General features: G+C 42.1%; 1 protein-coding gene across 3 annotated transcripts in view; it reads left to right on the forward strand.

Annotated features, from left to right (window-relative positions):
• Nucleotides 1-17,141, forward strand: part of TIAM2 (TIAM Rac1 associated GEF 2) — a 225,615-nt gene that overhangs the window by 147,822 nt on the left and 60,652 nt on the right. For all 3 annotated transcript variants that reach the window (XM_081829177.1, XM_081829179.1, XM_081829178.1), the window contains 5 exons: nucleotides 422-607; nucleotides 1,304-1,450; nucleotides 12,657-12,818; nucleotides 14,243-14,347; nucleotides 14,859-14,937. In XM_081829177.1, the coding sequence (XP_081685303.1) occupies nucleotides 422-607; nucleotides 1,304-1,450; nucleotides 12,657-12,818; nucleotides 14,243-14,347; nucleotides 14,859-14,937 (679 nt within the window). The remainder of the gene's footprint in view (nucleotides 1-421; nucleotides 608-1,303; nucleotides 1,451-12,656; nucleotides 12,819-14,242; nucleotides 14,348-14,858; nucleotides 14,938-17,141) is intronic.

A 17,141-nucleotide genomic window follows, 5' to 3' on the forward strand; every position in this document is an offset into this window, starting at 1 on the left:
TGTGTCCATTATACGGCATCTGTTTGTGTGCAGTTCACTTAATCTGGTTTAAGATCGGAGGCTGGCGATGTGTAGGGAAATTAAAGTGAAGTAACTGACTTACAGTTGTGTATCCTGCCTTCAGTTGGCCCGGCTTAGTGTGCTGGAGTTCTCCAGAGGTCATGCAGTTTTGGCGTGGTTTTGGATTGGGACCACCGGCTTTGTTCTGTTTTGGGCCGTCCTGATAAAGTCCAGTGCTGTCTGACCCACTGTGTTTGGGCAGGAGGGCTTGCGAGGGGCTGAGCAGGGACGGCTCATTTCAGCCACGCAGCACCAGCTGAAACAGATTGTTCTTGAAGTTTGTGAAAGGGATCATATTTTTGGTTGGACCCATGAAAACTTCTCATTGTCATTTCAGTTACCCCTCTTCTTTCTTAAACAGATCCAGCAATGGGAGCAGAACCTGGAGAAGTTTCACATGGATCTGTTTAGGATGCGTTGCTATCTGGCCAGCCTACAAGGCGGGGAGCTGCCAAACCCCAAGAGCCTCCTCGCTGCTGCCAGCCGCCCCTCCAAGCTGGCCCTCGGCAGGCTGGGCATCTTGTCGGTTTCTTCTTTCCATGCTCTGGTAAGTTCCTGGGAAGGGCTGTTTGTGGCATTCAGGGAGGATTGCGGACGCTCACCTTTTCCCAGCTGGTTGCCCTTCAGCTGTCCTGGGACTTAACCCAGTACTGCCCAGGGGCTCCCCCCGCCCCCCCGGGTGGGGGGCGAGACTCTGCGGGGATGGAGGGTGGGAGGCAGCCTGCTCTAGAGAGTCCTGGCTTCTCTGCCGCCACTTCTAGGAACCCAGCTCCTCGTAGATGGTTATGAAATATTCACATCTGCATCTGCCGTTCTGTTTCACGTCCTACAGTCAGGAAGGTGGAAATCCCTGAGGAGCAGCAACAGGGGTGTGAAGAATGAAAAGGCTGAGCGAAGGGGGTTTTGTCTGTCCTGCACAGAGCCCCACTGGATTTTCCACAGCAGCTCCTGGGTGGCTGGCTTCTTTGGCTAGTATGAGAGCTCCAGCCTGGGGGGCTCTGTGGATTGTTTTGCCGGCCCCACTGCCCGCCCTGGAGAGATCTGAATGTTGTAAGTAGGCTGGCGTTATCCAGATAAGAGATAGCCAAATGGTGGATGCACGTGTGGTATGTCAGACATGCAGTAGCTTTTGGCCAGCACATGATGGTTACAGCAAGCAGGGCTTACTTCTGTTCAGGCAACTGTTAATTCTGTCACCCCAGATAATGTGTCTTAAGATTTTTAAAACTGTGTTTTTAATTAGGTATGTTCTAGAGATGATTCTGCTCTCCGGAAAAGAACACTCTCACTGACCCAGCGAGGAAGAAACAAGAAGGGTATATTTTCTTCATTAAAAGGGCTGGACACACTGGCGAGAAAAGGGAAGGAGAAAAGACCTTCTGTAACTCAGGCGAGTTCCTCAGGCCAGGAGGGACAGCAGACTTAGTGGGAGATCCTTGATAGTCAGCAGATCATAAATGCTCGTCATCCGTTAAGAATGAGATGAAAGTTGAGTCAGAGGAATGCGGTCCTGGCATGGGCTTTTTCCAAATGGGAACACACAAGTCGCCCAGCCTCCTTTTGGCACTTCCGGAAAGGTATTCACACCTTGCTCACAGCTGCAGCTCCAGGCACATGTAATCAGATGAGAATCCACACTTTTCATTGCCTTTAGAATATTTTTCCCCCCTAAGATTTGATGTTAAAATAAACATGTCAAATTAATAATAGAGTAATGGCAACCAAATTCTATTGATAGTGCTAGACACTCTTCTCACTTAATCTTTCTGACACAAAGGAGGCATTTTGTCATCAGATTTTTAGAGATGAGAAGCCTGAGGCGTGGAGAGGTCTGTCACTTCCTCAGCCTTGTTCACCCCGTGCCCGTGGGGCAGGGCTGGCCTCGATCTTCCTGGATCCAGGACTCTGTAGCACTGGGCTGTTGGCAGCTGCTGAGTGTCCTAGAGGAAAGACACCTGTTTTAATATTTTGTTTTATTTTAATTAATTTTAAAAAGATTTTATTTGGAAGAGAGAGCACAAGCAGGGGGAGGGGCAGAGGGAGAGGGAGAAGCAGACTCCCCCCTGAGCAGGGAGCCGGATGCAGGGCTCGACTCCTGGATCATGACCTGACCGAAGGCAGAAGCTTAACCGACTGAGTCCCCCAGGCACCCCTGTTTTAATATTTTAAAAATAACGTGAGCACTCATCGCTGAAATGGGGCTCACGTATAGTGAATTGTCTTCAGAACATTTTGAATACTCCTATCTGAAGTAGTTCCTAATGACATTAATATAGTATATGATAATGAATTTTATGTTGCAGATTAATATGTTTTAGGATTATTATTTTTTCAAAGACTGTTGAAAAGATGAGTTCTTCATGTGTTAATCTGATCATTTAAATGGAAAGGAAAAATGTGATGAAGTCTGAAGAAATTCTTGGTTTTACTTTTAACATGTTATTCTGAATAGGCTTCCAGTGTCATCTGGAAGAGAGGGTCACATCTCATGGAACTTGATTTTCTGATTTTATATGGATATTTATTTGATTGTGTATCCTAGTTTTGTGAATTGCGTGAATCACAGATAGAAGCCACTCCTTTGACCTGTTTATAGCCCTGGAACCATAAAGGAGGAGTGGTGGACAAAAACACATGAGCCCTTTTCCATAGTCTCTGTTTTGCATATTACTGTACAATTTTTATATACTCCTATACAATGGAAAAGAATATCACATTTTAAATTGTGGTTCTACTTGTACTTTAATTGTAAAGTAATCGTGTGTTGGTTGTAAGTGGGAAAATATTTCTTCATTATAGATGATAGCCACCTATATACCATTGGCTAATGCTAGGCTTATATTTTTGAATTGAACTTCTGTGAATGTATTTGAGGCAAATTTTGGTTTTAATCAAGACAGTCAATTCTATATAATTAAATGATAATGGTAAATAACTTGATAACTTGCTCCTTTTTCTTAAGTGTTGACATTCAGCTAACTGTATCTGAGCCTAATACGGTCTTTATCCCATCCGATGTGGTAAATGTTCTTAATGTAAGATTTCTTGAGAAGCAAAAGCATTTGGTTGAACATTTTTGTTTTAAAAAGATAGGAAACTAATCGCAGTATTTGTATTTATGTAACTGAATGACGTAGATGTGGGTAGGTATCCATAAATGTTTAAACGGCAGTTCTTTAATGTTTGTTATTTCACTACAAAATCTGGAAGATAAGAATTAGAAAAAGGAAATTATTCCTCATCCCTCTACCCAGACACAACCACTGTTAATATTTAGCTATATTTCTTCCCTATTGTTGTTCTGTGCACATTCGGAAAAGAGTTACGAGCTTGATTTTGGTGGTTTCGTGAGCCCAACTTTGAGCTCTGTTTCACATCTTCAGAAATGTGTACTTCTTGGTTAAAAACAACATCAAGAAGATCCAGGGTTACTGGAATAATATATGACATTATAGAAAAGTAAAATTTGTAACCGTATGGGAAGTAAAAAAAGCAACTTTTCCTTTAAAGTTAAAACTTTAAATGTGGTAGAGTAGTAATTAGTATAAATTGTGATGTGAAGATTCTATAAAATGTTATGGAACATAAAATTTTAAATACTGAAAAAGGGTAGCTGCCAAATGAACATTGCAGAGCCATTTCATTAGCCTTTGATTCAAGTGGCGGTAGGCATTTTCTGGAACTCAGCAATCCCAAAACTCCCAATAACTCCAGTGAGGGGAACATTGTGTATGTAGCAGCCATCTTGTTTTACGTTGATGACGCAAGTGCTAAGTTAAGCGGGCAGTGCTGGTTCACGATCTTTATGTGAATCTCTTGAAAATAAATTTAGAATTCATGTGGTCCCTAGTGCGTAAATAAGAGAGATCCTCAGAATGCCAAGTAATTTTGAAGATCTCTAAATTCATGGTAACCCTATCTTAAAAGTGGCATGGCTAGATTAAGATCAAAATAGCAACTTCCATTTATACTTCCCTATTGCTCAGCAATGCTTACCCTCGTTTGAGAGTTTGGTGAATCCAAAATTGCATTTTCCTCTCAGGGTGGTTAGAGAGCTTCACACAGACAGTACATCCATGCTGTGAATCAGCAGCCTTTGGATCACCAAGTGCCCTCAGTGGAGTTGAGCGCAGGGAGGGTCCTTGTCTAGACTCCAAAAGAGTTTCTGACTAAACAACTCAGAACCATTTCTGAGTGGAATTAATCATTTCTGAATGGAATTATGGAGTAGGGCAAACAAACAAACTTACGCTTTTCCTTTGGGGTTTTTTCAAATCCACACCTTCCCCTTACAGCTGTGTTTCCTGTTACTGAGCGATTTCTCTGTCTTCTTCACTAAATCGTTTTATTTTGGGTTTTCTGTCCAATAAACTTCTCAACTATTTGTAGAGGTTGAAACCTGATTTTAATAGGCTTGGACAAATTTAATATGCTTTTGCAGAAGTTGGCAGTATTACTTAATAAATTAATTGGGATAATTTGGCCACTTGACAATTTAGCTGGAAAAAACTTGAGGAATGGTTGAGTATTACACTGTTGATGGGTCCAGAGGGGAGGTAAGGGAGGTACTTTCTGGTGATCCTAAAATAATACAACACAGACAGCTACCTGTTCTGCCTTCATGTGAGTCTGGCCTGGACTGTGGGCTGTTCAGTGTGCTATTTTATTGTTGACAGTGCTCCTAGTGGGCTGCTCAGCCTAAGGTGTCCTGAGATGGGGTAGAAAACCTCCACTCAAAGCCCCATTCCCCTTCACCTCCCCTTCTCAGAGATCAGGGGCTGCAAGAGTGTGGGTATGAGACGGAATGGTTCATGCCAGGGGTCATGTTGCTACGTTGCTCCTCTCTGTTCTTGGTGATCTCGTTTTGCTAGATCTGACCAACCGTGGGGCCACAAGGATGCCAAGTCCAAACCTTCCTTTTTTTAAGATTTTGTTTATTTATTTATTTATAGTGTGAGCAGGGGCAGGGGAGGGCAGAGGGAGAGAGAATCTCAAGCTGAGGGCAGAGCCCTGAGCCCCCATGTGGGGCTCAGTCTCACAACCCTGAGATGATGACCTGAGCTGAAATCAAGAGTCAGGTGCTTAACCAACTCAGCCACTCAGACGCCCCTCAAACTTCCTTTTTATAAATCATACCATCAAAATCTCAGACTTCTATAAATGAATATAAATCATTTCCATTCCCTGCCCCTTTATTTCTATACACTGCAGAGCCTATTTCAAAATCCAGATCAAATTACCATCTTTTTTTTTTTACTTGATTAAAAAAATTATATCACTATTATAGGTTTCCCCATGGATCAGAAGTAGATCATTCCTGTGAAACCTTTCATAAACTGAAATAGCATTAGGTGAAGAAGCAAATACCGTTAATTTATATGGAAAAATTTTGAGCATTCCCAGAGCCAAAAAGTAACATTTTGGGCTTTTCTGATACTTTAGGGCACATCCTGCTAAAGGATGCACAAAATAAATCGAGGTACAGCTCAGATGCTCAGACACAGTTCAAAGCTCTGGTGGGTTGATGCTCAGATGACAAGTGTAGCTCCCAGGGAAGGACCTTGGCCCTGTCCCTCTTGCTACTGGGGTGTGCGCGCATGCATGCTGTCTCTCGAAGGGCTTACTGCTGCAAAACAGGCACTGAATGTGTTTCTGCTTTTCACCTGATTTCATCAAAGTGAGTGAAAATCTTCTATGGATTTCTTTCAGTTAGCTCTAACAGGTACAAACAGATCTTTCATGAAAGCGAAGTGACACAATGTGAACTATAGAAAAGTGGGGGACACCTCTGTTTCTTTGGTTTGCTACCTCTTACCCTCAGTGATGTGATGAAGCTGTGTCTCCCAGGCAGGCTTGTAATTGGGACCCTTGCTCTGTATAGTTTATATTTTATGATTATGTATATATTCTCAGTCCATAGCACACTGCTGAGGATAGAGTATCGTTTAATAAATCTGCCTATTGTCTATATCAGGTGCAGTCCTTTAATAATAGTTGAGAAGAAATGTTTGATCTGTAATAAAAAACATAGTTTGAAGGTTATATCTCTTCCGTCGCTAAATAATAATTTAAAATTCCTACTTTGAAAGCTAAGAGATTCTGCCATGGAAGCATTTTTTATTAACTGAAGTTACGTCAGGCTTTGAAAATAAATTTTGCTAAAAAAGCTTTTGATGGTCAGAATTAAGCTTAGTGCTTATTTAAATTGTGCTCAAATTACTAGATGATCTTCTTGTGATTTAATTGGTAAGTCCCATTGGCGCTATAATCAGTGAGAGGAAAATATTGCATCTGTTTTTTAAAGCATATACACTTAAACATTTATTCCTATTTTAACTAAGAATTGCCTCTGGTGTAGGAACACTGAACGAATTCTTTTGACATATAGGGCTACTTTAATTGTGTATTTATCATTTCTGGACTGCAGAACTCAGATAACTAGGTTTAAATTGAGTTGCAGGTGGAATGAAGGGCATTTGTTTTTTTGTATCTCTGGGACTTAAAATTCTGCCTGTAGCTGGTTGAATCATATCTCACTAGTTTTCCTCTGCTAATCATTGTTGGAGAATATTGATAATTTGCACAGAGCATCTTCTCGTGTATAGCCAGTGTATGATGTCCATTAGCCATAAAGAAAGGCAGCCAAGTTCCTGAGCGTCGGGAGGGAGGGGTCTCGGGCATTTTTAACTATTCCACTCTAATTGGTGCGTCATATAACAGTCCCAACAGTGAGTCATCCTAATTCAAAATCTGTTAAGATTGGAGTAAAGCCAACCTTATTTGAGCATTTTTGAAAGGACATTTTGGCGAGCCCAAAATGAAAGCTTTTCATAGCATGCTTCTTGATGAGTAATAATGAGTCTCAAGCAGTGTTTGAAGGGAGGTGTTTGTTATGGAGATTTTGACAACAAATCCCCCGCTGAGACTCTGGAAGGCAGCTACCCCAGCAGCTTCATTGCAGAAATTGTGGAGCCCCTGGGCCTTGGCTCTTTCTCCTGGAAAATTGGCTTGGGGTGTCCCGACTTTCTGTGGCTGCGAGTCAATGAAGTATTGTCCCATGAGTCATTAGCTCCAAACTGGGAAAAAAAATGCTAATGTTGGTTTTTTAAATGGAAAATAGGAATGAAACCACTTGCTCCTGACCATAGCGAAGTAATCTGTTTAAATAGGGTCAGTAGTGTGGGACCCTGCATAACATGCATGCACATACAGATAGATAGATAGGTACATACATAGGTCTTTGTTTTCCCTTCATATCAGCTGATGTTCGGGCATCAGCCCAAGAAGGAGATAAACACTTTCTCCTCCATGACATTTTGCTGTTATTAAGAAAACCCAGAGCATGTAACTCCTTTTGTGTTTTCTCCTCATCTCACTTGCTAATAGACTTTCCTTTTATCAGCAACTGTTGTGGAGGGCCCATTGGTGACAGCCAGATTGTGATTTTGCTACTCACTTCCCTTCAGTGATCCAAGTAGTAATTACAAGCCATTTGATCCAGAAGCATCTGCTGTGAGAACATGCGGAGTTTCAATTTTCTCTCCTTGAGGCACACTGAGCATGAGTGACTTGACATGTGCTTTCATGACCATTAACGGAATAGTAATAATCAATGCTTCTGTAGGAGTCGCCAACGAGGAGGGCACGCCTGAGCCAGGCTGTGGTGCCAGTCACAGCCGACCACATGGTGACCCCAGCACCCGTAGCTCCTCAGGGTTTTGAGACAAAGGATGGTTCTCCTGCAGTTCTTTACAGTGGCCATTGTTGAATTTGGGGGGTTAAGGCAGCTATGGTAGAATTCTGCAATCCAGACTGAACTTCAAAAAAGTTCTTTTGACATTGTTATGGCCCTTTATAGGAAAATGCCTTCAAATGCCATTCCTCACACCCATCTCCTGACCTCCCCATGAAACGGGGGGGTTTTAGGCCCCTTTAAAGGTGAGGAAACTGAAGCCCAGAGACATTAGATAACCAGCCCTGGCAAGGCTGGGATTTGACCAGATGGCCTGTTATATTTTTGCTGTCTATTATTTGCATTTTCTTCAGGAACTGGGAACCTTGAGCAAACTAATTGGAAACTAGCTTTTTTTTTTTTAAATCTTTAAAAAGATTGTATTTATTTGACAGAGAGAGAGCCTGCACATAAGCAGGGGGAGGGGCAGAGGGAGTGGGAAAGGCAGGCTCCCTGCTGAGCAGATCCCCCCGCCCCAGCCTCCACCACCTCCCCCCGCCCCCAATCCCAGGACCCTGAGATCATGACCTGAGCTGAAGGCAGACACTTAGCCGACTGAACCACCCAGGCGCCCCTGGAAACTAGTTTTTAGCGGGTGGGGGAGGGGGCTTGGGGAGAGGTAGAGTGGGAGGTAGGTTGGGTGTTAACAGCCTTGGCCGAGTAGCTCGCCACTGGCTTCTGGGTGAGTGGTAAAAAGATGAAGGCAGCACCTCAGAAAAGGGTAGGCTGGGAAGAGAGCTTTCCAGATGGCTTAGTTTGTTTGCTTATTTTCAAGATGCTCTTTTCCTCTTATGAAAAAAAAAAAGGCTTTTATCTGGCTTATTGAGAATAAAGCCATGTGTGTATAGTCTCGGCATGGACAGCATTGACCCTTGAGGGAATCAGTCTAGCTTTTGCTCCAAGTGGCAAAGCTTATAACCACCTAGGACATCTGTAAACATACAGTCTTTTCTTTTTCTTGTTCTAATTAATTAGTCAAATCCATATTCCTTTTTTTAAAAGATCTTATTTATTTGAGAGAGAGAGTGAGAGAGAGCATGAGAGGGGAGAGGTCAGAGGGAGAAGCAGACTCCCCACTGAGCCCGATGTGGGACTCGATCCTGGGACTCCAGGATCACGACCTGAGCTGAAGGCAGTCGCTTAACCAACTGAGCCACCCAGGCATCCAGTCAACTCCATATTCCTGATGTTTCCTTGGAATAACCAGATTTTCCCTTTCTTTAATTGGGTACGTTTGAGATTGTGTGTTACGCACAGGAAAAACCTTACATGTAAATTTTCATTGCAAGATCTCTTGAGAGGCTATGAATCTTCCACAGCCTTGGCTTTGCTAGGCATCTTCTCTTCCATCGTTTCCTCAGTCTTAGGTCAATAGTGTAGGCTCAGGAAATGATTCCACAGAGTAGCTGTAGGCACAAAGCCTTGTTTAATTGAGTAGAATATGAATATTCTGTCCTTTGGCATTTATCTGCATCCTTTTCTCATCTAGGACTTCTTCCCCTTCAATAATCTATTGATTTCTCTTCTTAAAATTTAGGGAAGATTAAGAACTTGACACTGTATGGATAGGGCAGCTTTTACCTTTCAAGCCTGTGTATAATTGTGGATTTTTGGTTGCATCCAGTTCAGCGCCCCTGTGCTGGATATGTTCTGGGTGCAGAATGCACTGTGTCAAGGTCTGAAGAAGCCAGAGCCAGAAAGACAGGGCCTCTGCTGTCATTTGTCTTAACACCGGGGGTGGGGGGGTGGGGGCGTGAGAGCACCTAAAAATGACTGTCCACTGAGCTGGGCTTTGCTAAGTGCTGCATCAGGGGATCTAAGACAGTAGACTCATTTAATTGAGTGGAATTGGGGTAGGAGGGAAGGGAGCAAGAGAGACTTCATTAGAGAGGGAGTGGGTAGCATTGGAAATAAGGTTGAAGGATGTATATGGTTTCAGCATTGGACATGTGACGGGACGTAAAGCAGGCAAGGGAAGTTGAAACGAAAGGAGAGTGCTGGGCGCCTGGGTGGCTCAGTTGGTTAAGCGACTGCCTTCGGCTCAGGTCATGATCCTGGAGTCCCAGGATGGAGTCCCGCATCGGGCTCCCTGCTCGGCAGGGAGTCTGCTTCTCCCTCTGACCCTCCCCCCTCTCATGCTCTCTCTATCTCATTCTCTCTCAAATGAATAAATAAAATTAAAAAAAAAAAAAAAAGAGTGCTGCTGCTTTGTGGGGAATGTCAGGTGAGCTGTTTTGTTCCACTAGAACCTGGTGTGTGCTGTAGAGGAACAGAAAAGATTCGAGAAAGTTAAGTTGTATCCATTTTGTGGGGAGGTAACTGGCAGGTTGATATTTCTATATAGCGCAGTGGTGGTGAGCATAGGCTGAACCGAGCATAGGCTGAAGCCAGGTTTTTAGGGTTCAGATCCCCATAGTACCATCATCACAGCTCACTGTGTGCGCTTGGGCAAGGTTCTAGAATTTTCTGAGCCTCGTTTTTCTCACTTGTTACCTAGAGGGTCAGGGCAATGTGTAAAGGGTTGTCAGTGAACTGACAGCATGTGAAAAGCGTATTCCATCCAGGGGCACATGACTGCCTGGCTGGCTCGCTCAGTAGAGCATGCAGCTCTTCATTGCAGGGTGGCGAGTTCAAGCCCCAGGTTGGGTGTGGAGCCTACTTGGAAAGAAAAAAAAAAAGCTATTCCATCTGGCCCCATGTAAGACAGTCTCTCTATGCTGGAGAATAAAGGATGGGAACAGGAGGAAAGGGAAGGATAGTTGCGAGCTTGTATTTCTTCTATCCCTCTTCCACCTGTCCGTCTTCAGTTTTTCCTGTTCTGCTCTGAAAGTACAAGATTCAATTGCTTTGCGGGAGTAATCCACTGTCTGACTTCTTGGCCTGGCTTCCTGTGCGGTTTCTTACTCCACAGTGACCTCTGCTGGGGTTTTAGTTTGGTTCTGAGCAAGCCTGGTTTGAGAGGTGGGGTCTGTACCTTTAAGGAAGTACCTGCTTGTTACTAATGCACCTGGTTGAAATCACTCCCCAGAGGAAAAGTACCTGGAGGTTGAATCAGAGAAGGAATAGTGATCTGAATGAGATAGGATCCTTCAGGAGAAAGTGGGTCCATGCTGGCTGCCTGCTCCTTGGCTCCAGGCGTCTATTCCTCTCTTTTTTCTTTTGGTTTGGCACATGAGGTTGATATTCATTCTGGGCTATTATCATTTTCCAGGAAACTGTACAGAAAGTGACAGATCCATGACAGGTCCAGAAACATCCCTTTAAAGACGAATACCACATTTTTAAAAAGACAGCACAGAAAAATTGATTCTTTTCTTGCTTTTCCTGAGCCTGTTCTTTTGAAATCTTCAACATATCTATTCTTGCTTTTTTTTTTTTTTTTTTTTTTAAGATTTTATTTATTTGAGAGAGACAGAGAGAGCATGAGCAGGGGGGAGAGAGAGAAGCAGGCTCCCCGCTGAGCAGGGAACACAACCTGGGTCTCCATCCCAGGACCCCGGGATCATGACATGAGCCCAAGGCAGATGCTTAACCGACTGAGCCACGCAGGTGCCCCTCTATTCTAGTTTTTTTATCCAGCATAGGAGGATTTTTTTGCTTTGTGGGCTTTTTAATGCATGGAATTCAGAGTAAAATCCATTGATGATAACTTTATGATAAGTAGGCTATAATTATGTGATAGTATTGAAAGTAACATTTTCTAGTGTGTAAGGTATTTTCACATCTGTATTTTTTTGTTTGCAAAATCTGTATTAACTAATAAACCTAAGTAATTATATTACTAATATCCCCTTTTACAGAATAGGAGACAAGGCTCATCAAGGTGAATGTCCTGTCCTGCTGATTAAATGGTAGAATGTGTAACTTGAACATCAGGTTTTTTGATTTCAAATCCCCGGGTCTTTTCTTTACCACCAGTGAAGACCAATGCAAGAATCTAACCAGAGGACGACATTTTTTTTTTTTTTAAGAGATTTACTTATTTGAGAGAGAGAGAGATCATGAGCAGGGGAGAAGGGTAGAGGGAGAAGCAGACTCCCCACTGAGCAGGGAGACCGACTCTGGTCCCGACCCCAGGCAGGATCATGGGATCATGACCTGAGCCGAAGGAGACGCTTAACCAACTGAGCCACCCAGGCACCCAGCACATATCTGAGTTGTTTAATACATATTAACTATTTTTGTTTATAAATCACGGAAGTTTATGTTAACATGAGATCATTGAATTACCATGCTAATGGGGTCCAGGGAATTAAACATTTTTGGGAAAAGCTTCCTTCTAAAGCTGGTATGTTTGGGGATGATTTCTAAGAGTGTCTAGATGTGAAATAGCTGACAGAAAGAAAAAAAAATGTTCCCAGGATTAGGGACTGATTTTAAGAAGCAAGTAGAAATATGAGAGAAGAGAAACCTGCTCAGATGAAGTGCAGTTCGGGTTAGGATGCGGGCAGGCATCAGTGGCCATAAATGAGACCATTTTAAAATTCACGGGGATCAGGAATGCAGATTACACAGGGCGCTTGTCAACCAGCAATTCTAGAGCAGTGAGAGTGGATACCAAGCAGTGTTGCATCCACTGTGTCATGTTCAGACTTGGGCTAAGTGGCAAATGGCATGTGGCTAGAACACTGGATGAGGAGTCCATTGCCTTCTGGTCAGCCTCCCTGGGCTTCAGTTTTGTGTGGGTTAAATGAATGAGGAGACACTGGGCTTGTCTGCCCTAGAGGGTTGTGAGAAGCCAGACACAAGGAATGTAGAAGGGCTTACTATAAAATATGCCATGAATCAAGGGGACATTTTTTTCATAGTGTCCGTGCTTTGTGTATCAAATCTATCTGTATTTTCTTGTGGTATCTGAAAACAGGTGGATGAACTTCTGCATATATACGGTTCAACAGCCGATGGTGTTCCCCGAGACAACACGTGGGAAGTCCAGACCTACGTTCATTTTCAGGATAATCAAGGGGTTACTGTAATGATCAAGCCAGAACATAGAGTAGAAGATATTTTGACTTTGGCATGCAAGGTAATGGATTTTGCTGTGGAAATATGTCTCAGTAGAAAGAATCATTAATGTTGCCTCCCTATGCCTTTTAAATCTGTGTGGTATTTAGGAGCTCACTTTCTATACTAGGGAAAAGATTAACAAATATTAACATGTTTATTAATGGACATATTTATTACTTTAATTAGCATTCTCTTCTTCCATCTTTTAGAAGAGTGAGTTGTTAGGTTATGGGCCCTTGCCTTCATGAAGAACCTGAGTCGTTTTACTGAAATTCCTAATATGCCTTTATATCTAGAATAATCATGAAGACTGTTGTTATTTAAGTTCCTTAGGGACAGTGCTCCGTAAGCAAGTGGCGTAAACTTCGAAGTAGTTTGGTTTACTCCTAAGCAGTTTTATCGAGTTTCTCTAGATTAAACGAGTAACTTGATACTATTCACGGTTGCTTCATGGAGATTGTTATGAGATGGTGTTTTACTCATTATTCAAACTGGGTTTTGTTTCTGAAAAGAATGTTTACACTAAGTCTTAAAGAGAGCCCGCTGGTAATAGACTGAACGTCAGAGCAGAGGTTTTTAATCCACCAGGTGGCGCAGTAGAGCTGAACTCTTCTTAAGTTTCAGAGAAAATGCCATCAAATAACCTGGCATGGTGAGAACAGGCATGTGGACTTTGGTAACTCTTTACCATGTACACTTAACAGATATGAATAATCATTAATTTTATCTTTTAATAGTCTTGCTTTGACTTAAGCCTTAGGACACCAGACATTTATATATGTAGCTTTACATTCTTACCAGTTTAATGTCCTCTACTCCGTTATGTAAGGTTTTTATTCAGACAACCCACAATATTGTTTTCTACCAACAACACGAGTTATGAAGTTCATAGGTCTGTAAGTGACATAGGACACCAGAAGTCGGAGTGGGTCAGTTAGACCCAGTTAGAGCATAGGCCTGAAATAATTTGTGAGTGAGTGGATGAGTATGTGTATCAACATTTTCTTTTTGAAAAAACATTTTTTGGGGTAGGAAATTCCTAATTCTGAGGTCTGTACAATATGAGGTTTTTCACATTTCACACAATTTCTCTACTTCAGTAATGAGAAACAACTTGGGTAAAACCAATGTATAAAATGATAGTACCTGCTGAGATGGTTAAGATCTATCCTATCAGATAATATACTACCCTAAGTTCTTAAAAATACACCTCTTGCTTTTTAGTGATAAGCGGTGTCATTTAGAGAAAACCTTCTTAAAAGTAATTATTTGTCCCGTCTTTCTTTTTTTGCACATTTAAATTTCAGCTCTTACGTATGGGTTTAAACTCCATGCAGTATATACAGTATTTCTTTCAGAAATGTCCACTTTGATTTTTAATGAACAACGATGAATTTAGAAAGAACATTTAAAATCTTGAATGGCTGTCTTTTTTCTTTACAGATGAGGCAGCTGGAACCCAGTCACTATGGCCTACAGCTCCGAAAATTAGTAGATGAAAACATTGAGTACTGTGTCCCTGCACCATATGAATACATGCAAGAACAGGCAAGTGATTTGAACCACATCTAAGGCCTCTTGATTTTAAAAGTCAGTTATTTGTGGGGGCGCCTGGGTGACTCAGTCGGTTAAGTGTCCGACTCTTGATCTTGGCTCGGGTTTTGATCTCAGGGTTGTGAGTTCAAGTGCCGAGTTGGGCTCCATGCTGGGTGTGGCGCCTACTTAAAAAAAAAGTATGTAATCTGTAGGGGAGGGGGGGATTCTGTTTTAATTTGGCATCTAGTTTGGAAATCATTAAAATAAATTTCCAAAGGGGCGCCTGGGTGGTTCAGTTGGTTGAGCGTTTGACTCTTGGTTTCGGCTCAGGTCAGGATCTGAGAGTCCTGGAGCTGAGCCCCGCGTCAGCCTCAGCGCTCAGTGGGGAGTCTTGCTTCTCCTTCTCCATCTGCTCTTCCCCCAACTTGTGAGCATGCTGTCTCAAATAAATAAAATCTTTACAAAAATTTTCCAAGATATCATGACATTAAATTTTTTGATTTTGTTGTTTTTCCTTTTGTAGGTTTATGATGAAATAGAAATCTTCCCGCTAAGTGTTTATGATGTGCAGCTCACGAAGACCGGCAGTGTGTCTGACTTTGGTAAGCACAGTAACCCAGTCGGAGGGACACCTGGGTGGCTCAATCGAGTAAGCGTCTATCTTTGGCTCAGGTCATGATCTCGGGATCCTGGGATTGAGCCCTGTGTTGGGCTCCCTGCTCAGCGGGGAGCCTGCTTCTCCCTGTCCTGCTCCTCTTGCTGTGCTCTCTCTCTCTGGCAAATAAATAAATAAAATCTTTAAAAAAAAAAAAAAAAGGAACCCAGTTAGAGAGCCGTGTTGTCTATCCGTGTCTAGTTTGCTCCAGGATCTTTGGACCTAATTTTTTTTTCTTTACGTTTACATTTTCAGTGTCAACTAGGATAGTAGTTTCTGAAATTCCTCTCATTTCCTTCATTTCTATTTATTTATATTAAGCTCAAAAGATGCTTATTAAATAGGGGAAAATGCCAAAGTAATGAAAAGGAATAAGTATAAAAATTGATGAGTTTGAAACGATGGTGATAAGAGTAACACAACGAATTTACTGGGTACTGTTCTGAGCTGAGTAACTCGGGATTCTCCTCCGTGTCTTTGCTCTCAGCTTTTCACCCGCCAGAAACGGGGCCTTTCACTGCCTACCGCCCCCCGCCTTCCCTCCTCTCTGTGGAGATCCACCGTGGCCTCCAGGAACTAAAGGTCTAACTTTCTTAAAGAAGGCTTATATGACTGCTTTACCTTCAGTTTAAAAAATGAAGGGTCAATATTATCCACGTCATTTCGTAATATTTGATTTTTGCATTTCCATTTGTTTGTCTTTAAACTTAGCTTTAAGCTCCTCATGGACTGTATACTCATGTCTTAAAGTTCATGTCAACGTTTTATTCTGTCTTTTACTATGGGAACTCAATAATTAGATAATGATCATCAATACATATCTCCATAAAAGACTATTTCTGTCTTGTTGAATACATCGATACAATTTTTTTCCTTAAAATGAATCTGGCTGATCAAATTCCAGTCATTGTAATATGTTAGTTTTCTTGGGATTTGTTCTTTGTGTCTTTTTTAAAAAATTTATATAATTGACATGTTCTTTATTTTTTAATTTACATAGTCTATTTTGACCCAATGTTATGTTGATTTTCCCTCTGAAGCCTTCTTAGCATTTTGTTTGTATTCTATTGACCTTCACTCTACTTTTCTTGGTGGGTGTTTGTGAATCTTCTTTGTATTTGAATGACTGAAGGACTGAATGAAGACACTTGCAAAGATGCCTTGTGGTGATCACAGTCTGCCAGGCTCTGCCCCAGGCACAGAGGAAAAGGGTGGGGGGACACATCATTCTTCTTGTCAAAGAACTCCCAGTATTATGGAACCAGGACATGGAAACAGGTGCTCCCAACTGTGGAATCAGAGAGAAGAGCACACCCAGGTGAGGGAGATGCATTTAGAGGCAGGGCTGTCTCACCTGGGTTTTGCATGGAGTCACATTTAGGGCCGGTACGGTATCCATCCAAGTGGTTTTCCACCTACTTAAAATGCCTAATCCCATATAGAGTTGTTTCTTAACAAATTATTTTGTATTGAACTGAATTTAATTTATTTCAGTAAGAGTATTTTTTTTGGTTTCAACTTCTAAAAAAATTAAAAAAAAATTTAAATTGTGGTAAAACACCCGTAACAAAGTTTACCATTGTAACCATTAAGAATGGTTAAAAATGGGGCTCCTGGGTGGCTCAGTTGGTTAAGCAACTGCCTTCGGCTCAGGTCATGATCCTGGAGTCCCGGGATCGAGTCCCACATCAGGCTCCCTGCTCAGCAGGGAGTCTGCTTCTCTCTCTGACCCTCCTCCCTCTCATGCTCTCTGTCTCTCATTCTCTCTCTCTCAAATAAATAAATAAAATCTTTAAAAAAAAAAAAAAAAGAATGGTTAAAATGACAGCTCAGTGACATTAAATACATTCCCATTGCTGTGCGGCCAGTAACAGCGTCCATGTTCAGAACTATTTTCATGTTGCAAAACTGGAACTCTGTATTTTTTAAAACCGTCACTCCCCATTCCTCCTTCCCATCCCTTGCCAACCGCCATTCTGCTTTCTGTGTCTATGGATTTGTCTGCTCTCAGTATCTCACGTAAGTGGAACCATACAGTATTTGTTCTTTTGTGACTGGCTTATTTCACATAGCATAACGTCCTCAAGGTTTGTCCATGTGATAGCATGTATTGGAATTTCTTTCCTTTTTATGAGGGCGTAATTCCATTGT

The sequence above is a fragment of the Leptonychotes weddellii genome, chromosome 8 (assembly GCF_054177405.1).
Source record: "Leptonychotes weddellii isolate Sample4059 chromosome 8, ASM5417740v2, whole genome shotgun sequence".
Classification (NCBI taxonomy): Eukaryota; Metazoa; Chordata; class Mammalia; order Carnivora; family Phocidae; genus Leptonychotes; species Leptonychotes weddellii.